General features: G+C 40.0%; 1 protein-coding gene across 14 annotated transcripts in view; it reads left to right on the top strand.

Moving 5' to 3' along the window:
• The first annotated feature begins 265 nt into the window (after positions 1 to 265).
• celf1 (cugbp, Elav-like family member 1) overlaps positions 266 to 17,743 on the top strand; it is an 89,521-nt gene continuing 72,043 nt past the window's right edge. For 8 of the 14 annotated variants that reach the window (XM_075462640.1, XM_075462552.1, XM_075462822.1 and 5 more), the window contains exons 1-2: positions 266 to 336; positions 13,822 to 14,009. In XM_075462640.1, coding sequence (XP_075318755.1) covers positions 266 to 336; positions 13,822 to 14,009 — 259 coding nt within the window. Of the gene's footprint in view, positions 337 to 13,821; positions 14,010 to 17,743 lie in introns of those variants that run through there. The other 6 variants (XM_075463442.1, XM_075463084.1, XM_075462998.1 and 3 more) reach the window with 1 other exon arrangement.

Genomic DNA, 17,743 nt, shown 5'->3' with positions numbered 1-17,743 from the left:
TGGACGGCTTTTCCAGGTTGATTAGTTTATTGCAACAAGCTATTCTTTTTCTGCCACGGTTCCCCCGACCACCCCACCCCTCTATCACCCCCCCCCCCCCCCCCCCCCCCCCCACCCCCCACCCACCCCGAGTTGCCTTATTATAGCAGTTGCCACGGACTCACCAGTAAGCGTAAAATCTGGAGTTTACCACCACCATCTCATTGATCACTGTGTCAGTTTTGCTCCAAAGCGGAAGAAGGAAAAAGAAACATATCTTTCCGTTATGGCTTCTTTTAAGCTGGATTTTCTCCCAGAGATGATGGTGGACCATTGCTCTTTGAATTCTAGTCCTGTGTAAGTAACACTTTGTAATTTGAAATGTTTTTAGGGGTTACCCTGTATCTCTTTAAATCGTCAGAATTGTCAGTTTTATGTTTTATTGATGCTTCAGTGTAATTAAGTGGTAATTGCATTTACAGTCAATAATTTACTCTATTTCTACAACTGTTTGTTAAGATGATATACGGACAAAGTATTTACGCCATTCTTTATACTTTGTTTTCACTTTGCAGTTTTATCTTTCCCAAAGATTTCAGATTTATGAAATATCAAAATTAATCACGTCTTGCTCTGATTTTATATGGATTGAATTTGATTTGCAGAACCTTTGTTCATTGGTGAATGACTAGAACAGACTTACTTTGTGTCCAAGCTCGTGCTTACCTCTGAATACATTTACACCTAAACAAACTGTACAGTTAATACCAGTTACCCATTTAGGCTTTCCTCTGTGTTTATTGAATTGTTGAATTAGTTTTTTGGAGTTTCACATTTTATTGTTGAAATGTATTATGATACCGATCTCCTCATTTTACTCAATGATAATGCAATCTTATAGATGGCAGCACAAGTACAAAAGTCCCTACAAGACTTTCCACAATACTTTATTCAGTTGTGCGGTTCAGCTGTTCCAAAAGCTCAAACTGTGTAAAAATAGGACTTATTAGTTTGGGTTCCAATACTGATGGTGATTACCAAGTTTTTCTATCGCTACGGGTTAATGTTGTACATCATATGCTAATGAAGAAAAACTTGAGCAGATTTTATGACATGGTATAAAGGAAACTTCTGATGTTTTAATTTCTTCTTGTTGGAGATCTCTGAACTCTGAGCTTGTTGTTGCCGTGCAGTAAGTATAACTGAAAAATAACCAGGAAGGGAAACAGCCACTGACAAATTAGAGATAAAATCATCCCCATTGACTGTTTTGCAAAAGTTGGTCTAAAACACATAGACATGATCACACCTCCTGTGGGTGTGGGTGTGTGTGTGTGTGTGAAAGAGAGAGAGGAGAGCGAGCGAGATGGTGATTTGAGCAGAACTCTCTTTTTCTAATCCACACAGCTATATTCTGTCATTGGCTCTACACACTCTCTGCCCAAAGGTCACAGCCCTTTTTATTATGACAGAGCAAAATATCTTTCCTCATTCCTCACATTAATTATTTTATTGACCCACAAAGGGTCATCATATTGTTGCAATATAAAATAAACAAATGATAGTCAGTCATTCATATGATACAAAAACAGTTACTGCATAGGCTGTTGCTGTGATGAGTCCAATTCATTCATACAGAGCCAATTCAAAAACCATTTCCTAGCTAAGGAAACCAACAGATTGCACCTTCAGTCCAATCTCCCGTCCTGAGCGTGCCTGAGGCGACTGTGGAGAGAAACGACTCCCTTTGAACAGGAAGAAACCTCTGGCAGAACCAGACTCAGGAAGGGTGGCCATCCGCCTCCACCAGCTGGGGTTTGAGAGGACAGAAAGAGGGGACAACAAACACTGTAACACCATTCAAAGGATATCTGTTGGAACAGGGAAACACGAGTTAATGACCACAATAATGTCACATATACATAAAGAGAGTAAAGTGAGGAAAGGTGTGACAGATGAGGCCCCCCAGCAGTCTGGGCCTATAGCAGCTTAACTATGGGATGTTTCAGGATCACCTGAGCCATCCCTAACTATAAGCTTTATCAGAAAGGAAAGTTTTAAGCCTGGTCTTAAAAGTGGAAAGGGTGTCTGCTTACCGGACATTTACTGGCAGCTTATTCCACAAGAGAGGGGCCTGATAACTGAAGGCTCTGCCTCCCATTCTACTTTTAGAAACTCTGGGAACCTCAAGTAAACCTGCAGTTTGGGAACGAAGTGCTCTGTTAGGAAAATATCTTACAATGAGATCTTTAAGATATGATGGAGCTCGGTCATTAAGAGCTTTATATGTTAGGAGAAGAATCTTAAATTCTATATTGAATTTAACAGGGAGCCAATGAAGAGAAGCTAAAACTGGAGAAATATGATCTCTGCTGTTAGTTCTCATCAGAACTCTGGCTGCAGCATTTTGGATCAACTGAAGGCTTTTCAGAGAATATGTGGGACAGCCCATAAATAAAGAATTACAGTAGTCCAATCTTGAAGTAACAAATGCATGAATTAGTTTTTCTGCATCACTCTGAGACAAGATGTTCCTGATTTTAACAATATTACGAAGATGAAAGAAGGCAGTCCTAGAAACCTGTTTTATATGTGAGTCAAATGATAAGTTCTGGTCAAAAATAACTCCAAGGTTCCTCACTGTAGAACTAGAAGCCAAGGAAATACCATCTAGAGTAACTATATAGCTAGACAATTTCTCCCTGAAACGCTCAGGTCCAAAGATAACGACTTCAGTTTTGTCTGAATTTAGAAGCAGACAGTTCTGAGTCATCCAGGTCTTTATGTCTTTAAGACATGCTTGTAGTCTGACCAACCTATTGGGTTCATCTGGTTTTATAGATAAGTACAACTGGGTATCATCAGCATAGCAATGGAAATTTATGCCATGCTGTCTAATAATGTTACCTAATGGAAGCATGTATAAAGTGAAAAGAATCGGTCCAAGCACAGAACCCTGGGGAACTCCATGACTTACTCTGGTGTGTGAGGAAGATTCTTCATTTACAAGAACAAACTGGAATCTATCAGATAAATATGACTTAAACCAGCCTAATGCAGTTCCTTTAATCCCAATAACATGTTCAAGTCTCTGTAATAAGATACTGTGATCGACTGTATCAAATGCAGCACTGAGATCCAACAGGACAAGCACAGACACAAGTCCGCTATCAGAGGCTAAGAGGAGATTCAATTTTCAATTCAATTCAATTCATTTTTATTTATATAGCGCCAAATACAACAAATGTCATCTCAAGGCACTCAGATAATAAAGTACAATTCAAGCCAATTGGAATTCAATTCATTGTAATCATAATTATTCATAAAATAATCCAATTCGTTCAAATAGAGCCAATTTAAAAACAATTTCCTAGCTAAGGAAACCAACAGATTGCACTGAAAACTTTTTCTTTTTCGGTCCAATCTCCCGGGCTGAGCCGTGCCTGAGGCGACTGTGGAGATCATTGGTAACTTTCAGCAGTGCAGTTTCTGTGCTATGATGCACTCTGAATCCTGACTGAAACTCTTCAAACAGATTATTTCTGTGTAAGTGATCACAAAGCTGAGCTACAACTATTTTTTCAAGAACTTTAGACATAAAAGGGAGATTGGATATAGGTCTATAATGAGCCAACACTTCTGAGTCAAGAGTAGGTTTTTTAAGTAAAGGTTTAATTACAGCAACCTTAAAAGTCTGAGGTACATATCCTGTCAACAAAGACAGATGGATCAAATCCAATATGGATAGTGTGGTGGTAAGATTGTCACCTTTCATGAGGGTGACCTGGGTTCAAATCCCCTGCATGAGGTACTACCTCCAGTAGGGGTCCTACTTAGGCAAGACCCCCTTATCCTACCCACATATAAGTGTAAGTCACTTTGGATAAAACCGTCTGCCAAATGCATGAACATAAACAGTCTGGTTGGGATTGGGTCTAAAACACAAGTTGATGGTTTAGAAGAGACTATTGCTGTTGTTAGCTCAGAGAGATCAACTGGGCAGAAGCCGTCTAAATATAAATCAGGTTCTAAAGATACTTCTAAAGCTGCTGTACTTGATGATACATCACTGATAATAGTGGGAAGGACTCCATCAATCTTCTCTCTAATAGAAACAATTTTACTGATAAAGAAGCTCATGAAATCATCACTGCTGAGAGTTAAAGGAATACCTGGCTCAGCAGAGCTCGGACTGGCTACAGTGCTGAAGAGAAACCTGGGATTGTTCTTATTCTCTTCTATCAATGATGAATAATAAGCAGTTCTAGCTTTACGAAGTAGCTTCAGCCACGGGGCTAATACAGCAATGAGCTTTATACCTATATGCAATTGCAGTTAGAATAACAGTTGTGTGGCATGTCTCCTCTTTGCAGTTATCCGGCAGTAGCAGCGGTGAGTCAGTGAACGAGTTAATGGAGACAATGACTCGTAACCAGAGGAGGGTAGAGTAGCCAAAAAAATGTACTCAAGTAAAAGTACTGTTACTTAAGAATAATATGACTCAAGTAAAAGTAAAAAGTAGTCATCCAAATAATTACTTGAGTAAGAGTAAAAAAGTGCTTGGTTCATTTGTGAACACAAGCATTCAATCAGACAGACAAAAATACAAAATAATCATCTTTAGGCAAATTAGAGTTCATCCAATCAATAAAACAAATTAAAATAAATTAATGAATTACTTGATGAATTGAGTAAATGGAATCATTGGCACAAAGCGTGTCATACCCCGGTATGATAGGTGGCGCTGTACCCATTCCAACTGTTGCTAATAGAGCCACTTCCTGTTGACCTCTTCACCACCAACAACAACAACAAACTCAGGCATTGGAGAAAGATGGAGAACGCAGAGCAAGATGAAGCTACGTCCCTCTACATTTGGTCTGTGATGAGCTGCTTGTTGCACAAACTCGATGCCCAACGGAGCATTCTCCATCGCGTTGTTTGTTTCTTTCTGACGGCGACAACAACAGGAATATCGTCTCCTTTGACTTCCGGGTCACGACCCCGGGAAAACATCTGGAGCATGCGCAGAACGCAAAGTCTGATTCACCACGTGCTTCAGCGTCTACAAGCAGGTTTAGAGTGACTTTCAACTCATTGTAATTTAGCCCTTAATACGATTTTTACAGTGCCATGTAACCCCACTGACAGTCACGTGAAGAGCTTTTGGCGCAAGTCTCTCTCTCTGTCAGAATAAAACATTAAAATGAGGCGTACGCGGGGGAATAACAATAATGAGGCGTAGAATACCAAAGAGGTAAGAAGAAAAGTAACAAGCTCATTGTAGCCTAATGTAGCAGAGTAAGAGGACAGTTTCTTCTTTACAGATCTACTCAAGTAAAAATAAAAAGTATAGTGATTTAAAACTACTCCAAGAACTATAATTATTTCAAAAACTTACTCAAGTAAATGTAACTCGTTACTACCCAGTTACTGCTCGTAACTCCCAAGTCAGTAAAAAGAATCTCGAGTTTTGAACGATTGACTCAATCGCACATCACTAACAGAGACAAAGACAATCTCAAAATGCGATTAATAATGATGCAATATGTTCTCTTAAGAAAGATCTTAATAACCAAGACTGGAGCACAATTTATGACGATGACGTAAATATAGCATACAAAAGCTTTTAGTCTATAATAACATCACTTTATAACACTGTCCACCAGTGAGCAAAATAATAAAAGAGAAATCTGTCGAAAAAACAATGGCTAACTAAGGGAATACAAAATGCTTCTCAGAAAAATGACCTATTATATCAAGAATTTTTCACGAAAAGAAAAACCAAAGCTGAGCAGATCTATAAAAAATATAGAAAGAAAGTGTAAAAGAGACTGTAAAAGAGATAACTTAACAGTAAAGTTTTAGAAGATAATAAAGATAATATGAATAATACATTGCAAGTATTAAATAACATTATCAATAATCAAACCTGAAAATCCGAATAAGCAAGTTATTTTCTCAAACAAAACACAACCATCAATGGGTTTTAATGAGTTCTTTGTCACTGTTGGTCCTGGTTTGGCTGGGGAAATTGCAAAGACTGAGGTTCAAAGTCAAAGTCAAAGTCAAAGTTGCTTTATTGTCAATTTCTTCACATGCCGAAACATACAAAGGAATCAAGAGGACGTTTCACACACTCTCACGGTGACATATAAAGTGCACAGGCACAACAGATAGGACAGGACATATCAATACAAAGTAAACATGTCTTACCTGTGCACAATCTGCACAGGTAAGACATATACTAAGCTAAAACTAAAAGAGCCAATAAAAAATGTATATAAAAAAATATGCAGTGCGGTTGGTATGTATAAGTTATGTACAAGTTAAGTATGAGTTAAGTTAGCAGCATAGTTATGATTGTGGTAGTGCAAAAACGGCAGTATGGAACATAAAAACAGCGATAAAAGGTGATAAAAGTGATAAAGGTGCAGGAGACAGTTTGTTGCAGAGTAAAACCATAAACTCAGTGTTTATAAGGGGAGCTGAAAATGAATGATGAAATGATGAAAAAGAAGTTATGTGTATAGTTCAGGGTCGACAACCCACAGCTCCGGAGCCGCATGCGGCTCTTTCATCCTTATGCTGCGGCTCCGCGTGGCTTAGGAAAATAAATTTAAAAGTATCCAATTGAAGTGTATTTTATTTGTGTTAGTTCGTTTTCTTATTGTAGTTCTAAATTGGAAGATTATTGTGATCTTGAAATATTAAAATAGAATTATATGGAATTATTTTTATTATTTTTCGTCACTCAAAATATTCGTCACACCCGCCGAAAACCGGTATATGCCCGCCAAAATGCTGTGCATTTATCGAGACTTTCAACCCCAGGTATTCCCTTACAAAATGAAAACCACAACGGTTTGAAATAATAAATATATAAGGCTGGAGATAAACATATGCTCACTAACTATAGGCCTATTTCATTATTCCCACAGTTTTCGAAAGAACTCTATAGAATATTCCACAACAAATTATATGAATTCATCTCTCAAAAAATAATGTACTTTATGAACAGCGATATGGGTTTACACCTAAAAAAAACTAAAACACATGCTGAAAAGAAATAAGTCACAGGCACTCAAAAGTAGAACAGGAAGAAGGTATAAATTAAAAAGCCTTTAATGACTTTGGCTAATCATAATAAAATACCAACATGTTTCAACCACCACCGTGGTCTTCATCAGGGCAAAGCAGAAGTCACAGAATGAACAACGGTAAAGACAGTTAAACCCCACACCTGGATCAGGTGTATAATTAGTGTGCCACCAATAACAATTGGAAGAGTAAGGCGCACCTATCATAGAGGAGGGAGGGAGGGGGGGGGGGGCATAGATCACAATACAATAATTGTTGTTAAAGTACCAGCATGACAAAAACAATAAACTCTTTAGATATACAAAATAGCAAATGGGCAGATAATGACATCAGAACAACATACAGACAAAATATCATAAAAAACATTTAAACTCGATATCTTCATTAAGGCCTGGATACCTAAGCGCATCTAACTGGTGGATCCAAAACGTCTCACGTTGGTTGAGCCTGCGGATCCGGTCGCCGCCTCTATCAAAGGGCCTGATGTGCTCCAAAGCCTCAATATTTAGCAAGGAGTCGTTCTTATTGTGCGCTTGTAGGAAATGTTGGGCCATCTGGTAGTCAGCATTAACCGTGCGTATCGCATATTATGCTCAGCAAGTCGATCACGTAGGCGTCTTTTAGTGCGTCCTACATAGAACACACCTGGGCACGGACAGGACAGACGATAAATAGGCTATACAAACGTGGTGTTACAATTTATAAAATCTTTTATTCTATATTCCTTGTTGGTTTTAAAATCAGTAAATGCTTTTGAAGGAATAAGATGAGCACAATGAGGGCAATTATAACAACGGTAGACTCCCAACGGTCTCTTGAGCCAACTCTCCTTTTTAACAGGAGGAAGATGGGTGTGTACGAGTCTGTCGCGCAGTGTCGGAGCTCTTTTGTAGGAGACTAACGGGGGTTCAGGAAAGATCTGTTGCAGATCAGGGTCCGAGTTAATAATGGCCCAATTATTCCTGATGATCCGTGTAACCTGTTTGGCCTCGGAGCTGTATTGTGTAACAAAAAAGGGTCGAGATAGTTTATTTCTATTAAGGCTCTTTTTAATCAGAGTGTCCGAGCGCTTCAGAGCCTGCGCTCTTAACCGGGCTTGCGCCACCGTATCAGGATTGTAGGCTCTCTTCCTGAAGCGGTCAGTCATGTCATTGGCCTGTCTTTCAAACTCCGCCTCATCATTGCAGATGCGGCGTAAACGCTGGAACTGACCAAAAGGGATGTTATCAATAAGGTGAAAGGAATCGGCTCTAAGAATGGTGTTGCGAGATGTCTTTTTTCTGAAGATGGTGGTGTGCAGATTACCTTCTTGGTCAATAGAAATTGTGAGGTCTAAAAAATCAATTTTGTTTTGCGAGTACTCCAGGGACAGTTTGATATTGGGATTAATAGAATTAAGATATTGGTGAAACCCCTTAACTTGAGTCTCGGTGCCATTAAACACAAATAAAAGGTCATCAATAAAGCGACCATACCATGTTAGGCAATGATAGAAAGGATTGGTAGAGTTAAAGACATGAAGTTTTTCCCACAGCCCCAAATATAAACACGCGTAGTTGGGTGAAAAGCAACAACCCATGGGAACACCTATTTTTTGTTTGTATAGCTCATCAGAAAACACAAAAACATTATTGTAAATAATAAACTCAGTAAGGTCCACAATAAAGTCTGAAGGTGGTCTAATGTCCTTTCTTTCAGACAAAAAATGTTTTAATGCATGTAAACCCTCTTCATGGTCGATATTAGTATAAAGGGACTCAACATCCATTGTGATGAGATATTGAGACCTCACATTCCCAAGCCTAGATAGGATGTTCAACACATCCACAGTGTCCTCAATAAATGACGGTAAAGTCCTGACAAAAGGTTTAATCATAAAGTCCACAAACTTAGATGCCAGTTCAGTAAGGGTACCATTGCCCGAAATAATAGGTCGCCCCGGAGGGTTGTCAAAAGGAGGCTTATGCACCTTGGGAAGTAAATAAAATGTAGCTAAAGAAGGGAATTCAATAGTCATATATTTACGTTCGTTTTGAGTTATCCATCCCTCGTTCTCAGCATGGGACAACATATTATGAAAGGTCACAGTCAGTATAGGCAAGGGATTAGTATGTAGTCTTTCATAATGTCTTGTTTGCAATTGGCGTGTTGCCTCAACAATGTACATCTCTTTAGATAAAACCACCACCGCCCCACCCTTGTCAGCAGGGCGTATGATGATATCGTCCATGTTTGAGAGCTCTGTGAGAGCGTTGCGTTCATTCGAAGTCAAATTAAGTTTTTGGGTAGGTCTTGACTGTGTCCCAAATACATGTTGTATCTCATAATCCACTTTTCTACAAAATGCAACGAGAGAGGGGTTCGACACCACTGGAGTAAAGTAGGATTTGGGTTTGAACAAAGTGTCAGTCCTAGGAGTGTTAGAAGGAGTAGAATAATCAGGTGTGCTGCTAATGTCACCATTTATAGTGGCAGGGAGACGTGTATGTCCAGATTTGTGATAGAATACTTTAAGGTACGCTGTTGGTTCCAACGATACACCTGACCCCTGTCGTAGTCCTCTCTGTCGCGCTTAAACTTCCGCATTTTTAGACTCTTGATAGTAGTCTCGAGTTTGCTCATCTCCTCTTCTAAGGTTTGCTGAAAGGGAATCTGATGTTCAGATGGTGCGGGTAGTGCAGATTCGATTTCATTGATACGGGACTGTATAAGATCCCTGTTTTTCTGCCATCCTGAATCAGTAGCAACATCAAATCCCTTGAGCATTTATAAAGCACCGCCTCCCATTGTGATTTGAATTCAGCGTCTTCAATGTGGGTAGAGGGAAATTTATGTAGGCGAAGTCCACGAGGAATGAGTCCTTCTCTCCAATAATCCGAAAGTGACACGACATGCCATTTAAGTTTTAAGTCTTTCTCAAGGAGTTTCCGTAATTCATGCTTTTTCGTTGAGCAGTCAGCAGTAGGAGCATTAGCCGCTTGTGTGAGTAGCGAATCAGTAACGATGATGTTTCTTCCTTCTTCACTAGAAAACGAGTGTGTCTCCATCGTAGTAAATTCACCAATTGCTAAAAGATAAAGCAGAGCCAAGCCTGAGTTGAGGACAGTTCCCAAATCTGTCCAAAGATATGCGAAAAGAGAGAAATCAACCCGGCGCTCAGGTGTATCACGAACAGTCCAAAGTGGTGCTCTTGGGGTAGGGAAATTTGATAGAGGCGGCGACCGGATCCGCAGGCTCAACCAACGTGAGACGTTTTGGATCCACCAGTTAGATGCGCTTAGGTATCCAGGCCTTAATGAAGATATCGAGTTTAAATGTTTTTTATGATATTTTGTCTGTATGTTGTTCTGATGTCATTATCTGCCCATTTGCTATTTTGTATATCTAAAGAGTTTATTGTTTTTGTCATGCTGGTACTTTAACAACAATTATTGTATTGTGATCTATGCCCCCCCCCCCCCCCCCTCTATGATAGGTGCGCCTTACTCTTCCAATTGTTATTGGTGGCACACTAATTATACACCTGATCCAGGTGTGGGGTTTAACTGTCTTTACCGTTGTTCATTCTGTGACTTCTGCTTTGCCCTGATGAAGACCACGGTGGTGGTTGAAACATGTTGGTATTTTATTATGATTAGCCAAAGTCATTAAAGGCTTTTTAATTTATACCTTCTTCCTGTTCTACTTTTGAGTGCCTGTGACTTATTTCTTTTCTGATCGTGGATTTCCCTACCCCAAGAGCACCACTTTGGACTGTTCGTGATACACCTGAGCGCCGGGTTGATTTCTCTCTTTTCACTAAAACACATGCACTCTTTGAATTTGTTGATACAGTAGCAACTGCAGTTGAAAAAAAGGAATATGCCATTGGCATATTTCTAGATTAAATAAAAAAAAAAGCATTTGATACTGTTGACCATGATTAATTATTCAATAAATTTCATAGATATGGAATCAGAGGGATTGCACTATCATGGGTGAAAGGTTATGCTTAAAAATCTAAACCAGTTTGTACAAAAGAATCATTTTAACTCACAATTGAAAACTGTTACATGTGAGGTTCCCCAGGCATCTGTTTTAGGACCACTGCTATTTATACTGTAAATTAATGACGTGTGGAATTTCCAAAACACTAAAGACAATACAGATAACACCAACTTACTGTGCTGTGGTGATGATTTCGAGCAACTTCTGAATTAGATGGAAAATGAATTACAGAAACTAAAGATTTGGTTTGATTACAACAAATGAACACTGAGCTTAAGTAAAACCAAAATTTTTATATACGGAAATCTCTCATTAATCTCTCAGAAATTAAATTTCTTGGAGTGATTATACAAAATAGATTATTCTGAAAGCTATATAAATTAATTTAAAAATAAAATATCAAAATCAGTTTCAATACTATAAAGAGTTAAAGATGATAAACCAAAATCATTGCACACTCTTTACTATTCCATTATACTTCCTCATATGACATACTATGTGGAAGTTTGGGCAAATGCCTCCAAAACAAACACACATCCAATATACATACTGCAAGAAAGAGCAATAAGAATCATAAACAAAACCGCTTTGACAGAAGAATCTAACCTACATTTTATAAAATTAAAAACACACCAATTTAAGGACTTGGTTGACCTCAAAACAGCTTAAAGTATGAGTATAAGTCAAGAAACAAATCCTTGCCCCATAATACTCAGAATTTGTTCCAAAAAGAATAGAAATATCATGAATTGATACAAAATTGCATGTTCAATTAACCAGCTATAAGAACCAATAGAAACTATCACAGCATTACAGTAAAGGCAGTTAGTATGTGGGACAACTGCACTGAGAAAATAAAAAAAAGGTTCATCACGTCATGAATTCACTGTTTAAAACCAACAAGTTAAGAAAATATTGCCAAGAAGTGGTCATCCTGGTAATCTTTATAGTATTAGTGATATTGTTACTATTATCAACAGAATGATAGAAAAACTGTCTGTTTTCATTTCTATGGATACAAAAATATGCGCATTGGCTGTATGAGGTTTCCTTTTTTTTTCTTTTCTCTTTTTTTGATATTAGAAGGTAGGCCTTTTGGCTTTGCTTTGTATTTTATTTCATTTTAGATTATTTGATTCTAAATAAACAAAACAAACAAAATAAATGAATAAATAAACTGAGGCCTAATTGATAATGAAGAGTCAAGAGGGACCAGATTTGTGTGAGAGTACCGAAAGCCTGCCATGGTTTCCACACCTGCATGAACAAACTGATTGGGAATCTTGGAGTGCTCATGAAGACAGAGAGGGAATATTGAGATTGTGTTTCAGCAAGTCATGGCTACCGGAATCCAACACCTCTCTTGCTGGTTTTCAGATGATATGGGCAAATAGAGACATGAAGACCTGTGGCAAAAAACAAAGGTGGAAGGAATTGCAGTGCTTGTTAACAATATAGTGTATTAGATTTTGTAATTCTGGACTGATCACTGTGAGGATTTTTGTGTCTGGGTCACTGAACTGTTTGATGTAATGTCAATATTATCTACCGAGAGAGTTTGTCTGTGTTATCTTGCGGTGAATGTCTTAACCTGCACTGTTTGTGATGTCATCAACTCTGTTTTTTTGTCAGTTTACAAACACAACATCTCAGCCCGTTAATGGTAATCTCAGGAGATTTCAACTCTGTCTCCCTAGCTGCTACACTTCCAACTTTCCAACAGTTTGCCAACTGATCAACCAGAGAAAAATAAAATGTTGGATTTATTCTACACAAATGTTAAAGATGCATACAGTCCCTCCGCCAATCCCCACATCACAATCTGTTACTCCTCACCTCCAACTGTACATACATTGTTCAACTGAAATCCGTGATCAGACCAAATTCAAGAATATAGCATCAAAAAGCTGAACAAAATATAAAGGATTGCTTTAAGTTCACAGACTGGAATGCAGTATCAAATCCTGCATGGAGACGATCACCCCCACAGTGAGGTGGATCCTCAATAATAAGCGGTCACTTGTGATCTGAAAAAGCTGCTGAACAAGGAGAAGAAACCTTCCGGGAGGGAGATAGTGAGTTATTGAGGAGCGTACCGAAACAGTTAAAAAAGAAGATAAGAGGTGTATGGAAAAAAGCTGGAAAGCAAATTCCAGTACAACATGAGGGATATGTAATGATGTATGAAAAAGTTCACAGGTTTTCAGGGAAAGTGGGATCAGACTGATGGAAGTTATGGAAGAACCAATAAACTGAATATGTTTTTCAGTAGGTTCAGTTCGGAACAACACCAAGCATCGTCTTTCTCTGCCTCTATCTGCCAAGATTTCACACGCTCCCTGGACCGTCAGATTTACACCTCTGCTTTGCCATCCCGCACCTCAATCATTGGTCTTGATGTAGTCTCAGCAACATCTTCTCCAACATATTTTTGTTGTATGATTCATTGTCATGGAAACATCATTCTAGATATTACATTCCATTTATGATAGTAAATTCTCTTAAATGTTATACACTGGAACTTTAAGATGAATCAGTATATGTTATTATGTAATGAATGAAATGCAGCATCATAAAGACAATGGGAAATGATAATGACATGCCCACTTCACTACAGATTTAGATTTGTGTGCATTTTGTTTTTAGTTGATAAACCAGCAACTTGACAAATTTTTCGAGCACACTGTTGTTGATTAGTTGATTTTTGTTCAGTTTTCTAGACTCCATCTAATGGACTGGTATTTATCTTTATAGTGGGAAGAAGATGAATGGGTCCCTGGACCATCCTGATCAACCAGATGTTGATGCCATTAAGATGTTTGTGGGACAGATTCCACGGTCTTGGTCTGAGGAGCAACTACGTGAGCTATTTGAACCTTTTGGAGCAGTGTATGAGATTAATATCCTCCGAGATCGTAGCCAAAATCCACCACAGAGTAAAGGTTAGCATGTGGTACCATGCACACACACACACACACACACACGCACGCACACGTGCACACACACCACATACATACCACATACACAGAGGATATGTGTTTATATATTATTACACTTGACTAAAAATCTCATTTATTAAAAGAGTTTCTTTTAAGTCAAGTGTAAGACAGCTTAAATTGACTGAGGCAGAAAGTTGCCATTCCTGAGTCTGTTTCTTGCCGTTAAAAGGGAGTTTTTCTCTCCACCGTTGCCCCATGCGCGCTCAGGGCGGGGATTATATCTGATAGAAGATTTTATATGATGCTTGATTTCGTTAGTTAGCAACTTTGTAAGAACTGGCATTATCTGAATTTGACCAATTTAGATTTTGATTGGCTTACAACAAACTGCATTTTATTGGATCATAATTGAATGACTGTATCTCTAAGGTGCTGTGGGATTCATTTTGTTGTAAGATTAAATATCTTAGAAATTTTACTTTGGAAGAACTGGCGAGATTGAGACCCCTCCAGGACAGGTAGCTGGCTGGCGGCCAGGCAGGACCGGTGACGAAGGAGCAGGGACCTCTCAGCTGCATGACCAGATGTCCAGCTGGTTCCAAAATTCTTTTATCCCAATCAAAGCTACAACAGAGCCTGTTGGTAACACTGTTTCATCAGGTGGGTGTAGACTCTTCTGAAGGAGACTTGTAAAAACAGCAGCAGTTTTTTTAATCTGTTGGTTTGTGGAAGAAAGAGACAGGCTGTAGTCCTGGTTATGCCCTTTGCGTCTTGACCTTTTATTTTGACATCCAAGCTCACCTGAATTTACTCTGGTTTTGGCTGCTTAAGATCCCTATCAAGACCAACATCCTTCAAGATAACATTCATTTGATATACTCCCAATCCAATGGCTTGCAGTGGTAGCCATGTTGAACGTTTTGCCACTTCTGGGTTTTGTCTAGATAAAACAGGGATGTGGGTTAAATTCCCTGTTTAATTGAAAGAGCCTTACACCAAAGTCTCTTTGAAAAGGTCAGATCGGGGAAGTCACAATAGCAGAAATTTGCTCTGCAGCCTGTGTCCCAGCCCTGGAACCCAGCCAACGTGGAGAAGGGATGGAACGCAGCAAACATGGACCAGGCCTGGGATGCGAACGGTGTGAACCTGGGCTAGACCGCAGACATTGTGGACATGGGCTGGGTGCCAGCACAGAGGACTGAAGCGCTGGAGGTAGAGGCTCTGAAGACTGGTGCTTGGGAGCTGGCAGAGCAGTAACTGGATGGGGGAGGGGGAGATGGTAGGTTAGGTGAGGTGGACTTTGGTTTGGAAGAAGGATGGCTCTGGAGAGGAGGCAAGGGAAAGACCGGAGGACCTGATGGTGAGGAGATGCCAGCAGGATCTACACTGCAGATTTCCACCAAAGCTGTGTTGTGTTACCTTAGCTTTTTTTCTCCAATTTAGCCATAACTGGAGACAAGAGAAGCTCTGGTTTAGCATACAGCTACCATAAAAGGTTACCTATCCCCCTCAGCCTCACCCAGGGTCCTGAAAGTCACCCCACAGTGTCACATAGGGCTCCAGCAGCCCCATGAATCACTTTGAAATCTTCGGGGTTAGCAGATCAATTGGGTCTATGTTGATCCTTCTGTTGCAACGTCAGAGATGAGTGGTACTGGAAAACTCAAAAGCGGGACGATGGTCTATTTCGCTGACAAAAGAAGGATATTTTGTTTCCCTGATTGCTATAGTGATTCCTGTCTTTTTACAGATGCAGAAAGGAAGGGGAACACATAGGAGTGGTCAGTGAACAAAAGCTGAATGGAGCCTACAAACAGCTGCAGTGTAAAAACTATAATATGTATTAAAAAAAATCTTTGGTTGGCAAAATTTTGGTTATTGGTTTGTTAAACCACTATGTAATACTTATGATTTCTGGCAGGTTAAAGAGACTCATTGTTTTTGCTAGGATCACTTTGATCTCTTTGATTCAATCAAGCATGGAAGCGCCGACGACAGAGAGGAACGCTCCCTTTTAACAGGAATAAATCTCCAGAAGAATGAGACCCGATGAGAAAGTAAAATATATGAATAACAAAAAAAATATGTCATGAAAAGTAGATAGATCAGATGAGAAAGGGTGCATCATGGGAGGTCCCCCAGCAGTCTAGGCATGTAGCAGCATAACTATGCTAACCATTAGCTTTATCAAAAATGAAAGTTAAATAGATAAATACTTTATTGATCCTGAAGGAAATTTGTGGAGTCAGGAACACTAACATCAATCCAAGCAAACATCAGTAAAAAGAAAAAGTAGTATCGGGATAAAGTGACACGAGTTAAAAATGCTAGGCCTTCACAGTTCTACATATTGTCCATAGCACTATCTGTAGCGCTGTAGTACCATAGGGCCCCCTCCGTCCACCCCTCCCCAATGTGCTATTATACAGTCTAATGGCCCTGGACAGGAAGGATTTTCTAAGTCTGTCTGTAGAGCAGTTCAGTGACAGCAGCCTGCTGCTAAACGAGCTCCTCTGTGCTGTGATGGAGACGTGCAGAGGGAAGCTGACCTCATCAATGATGGCTAGCAGCTCGTCCTCCTCTTTGCAACCGCCACAACTGACTCCAGCTCCATCCCAACCACAGAGCCAGCACGTTTGATCAGTCTGTCCAGTGTATTTGTGTCCCATTTCTGATGCTACCTCCCCATCCCACCACATCATAGAAAAGAGCGCTGGCAACCACATTGATAAAAAATCTGCAGCAGTTTTCTGCAGGGGTTAAAAGCTGCCAGCTTCCTCAGGAAACACATCCTGGTCTGCCCCTTTCTGTAGAGATGATCAGAGTTGACTGACCAATCCAGTTTGTTGTCTAGCTGCAGACCAAGATACTTGTAGGACGACCCCACCTCCACCCCCTCTACGAGTACGGGCTGCGTTGGGGGTCTCGTCCTACGGAAGTCCAGTACCATCTCTTTGGTCATTGATGTGTATATCAACAGCTGGTTCTGGTCATGAGAGGGTGAGAGGAGGAGAAGAGGCCAAGGGCAGTAGGGGTATAGGGGAACGCCTGAAGGTGGGGTGGTGGTGGAAGGGGTCAAGGGTGGGGGGGATGTTAAAAAGGGGGAGAGGAAGGAGGGCCGTGGGTGGGGGGTGGTGGAGGGGTTAGAGGGGGCTGGGAGGCAGTGTGTCCATACAAAAATTGAAGTAGCCTGTCACACATTCAGTTCCACCATTGATGTTCTCGAGCTCAGCAGCACACTCCAGTCAGTGGTTTCAAAGCAGCCTCTGAGTGCCTCCTTAGTTACAGGGGACCACATCCTGAAGCATACAGAAGGTTAATGGTCCTGTTCTTCCTCGTCGGGCAGTCCACAAACTGATGGAAAGCAGTGAGAGTCTTATCCAGGGTCACATGTTTAAAGTCACCAGACATTACAATAAATTCCCCAGGGTGCTGAGTCTGTAAACCCGTGATGGTTGAGTTGAGTTGACTCACAAGCTGCCTCTGCATCGGTCCGTGGTTGAATGTAAACACACACGGGTATCACTTACTGGGGTTACATGACACTGAAAGGATTGGATTATTGGCTAAATAACAATAAGACTGAGTTATTAAGTTCATGTATACACCTTAATCGGACAAGAAATTGGATCGGATCGGATTACTCGGATTAAGACCCCGAGATAACTCGGTTGAAAGTCAAATTAAACGTGCTTGCAGACGCTGAAGCACATGGTGAATTAGGTTCTGCGCATGCT

The sequence above is a fragment of the Odontesthes bonariensis genome, chromosome 1, assembly GCF_027942865.1.
Source record: "Odontesthes bonariensis isolate fOdoBon6 chromosome 1, fOdoBon6.hap1, whole genome shotgun sequence".
Taxonomy (NCBI): domain Eukaryota; kingdom Metazoa; phylum Chordata; class Actinopteri; order Atheriniformes; family Atherinopsidae; genus Odontesthes; species Odontesthes bonariensis.
This window is presented reverse-complemented; position numbering and strand designations above follow the sequence as displayed.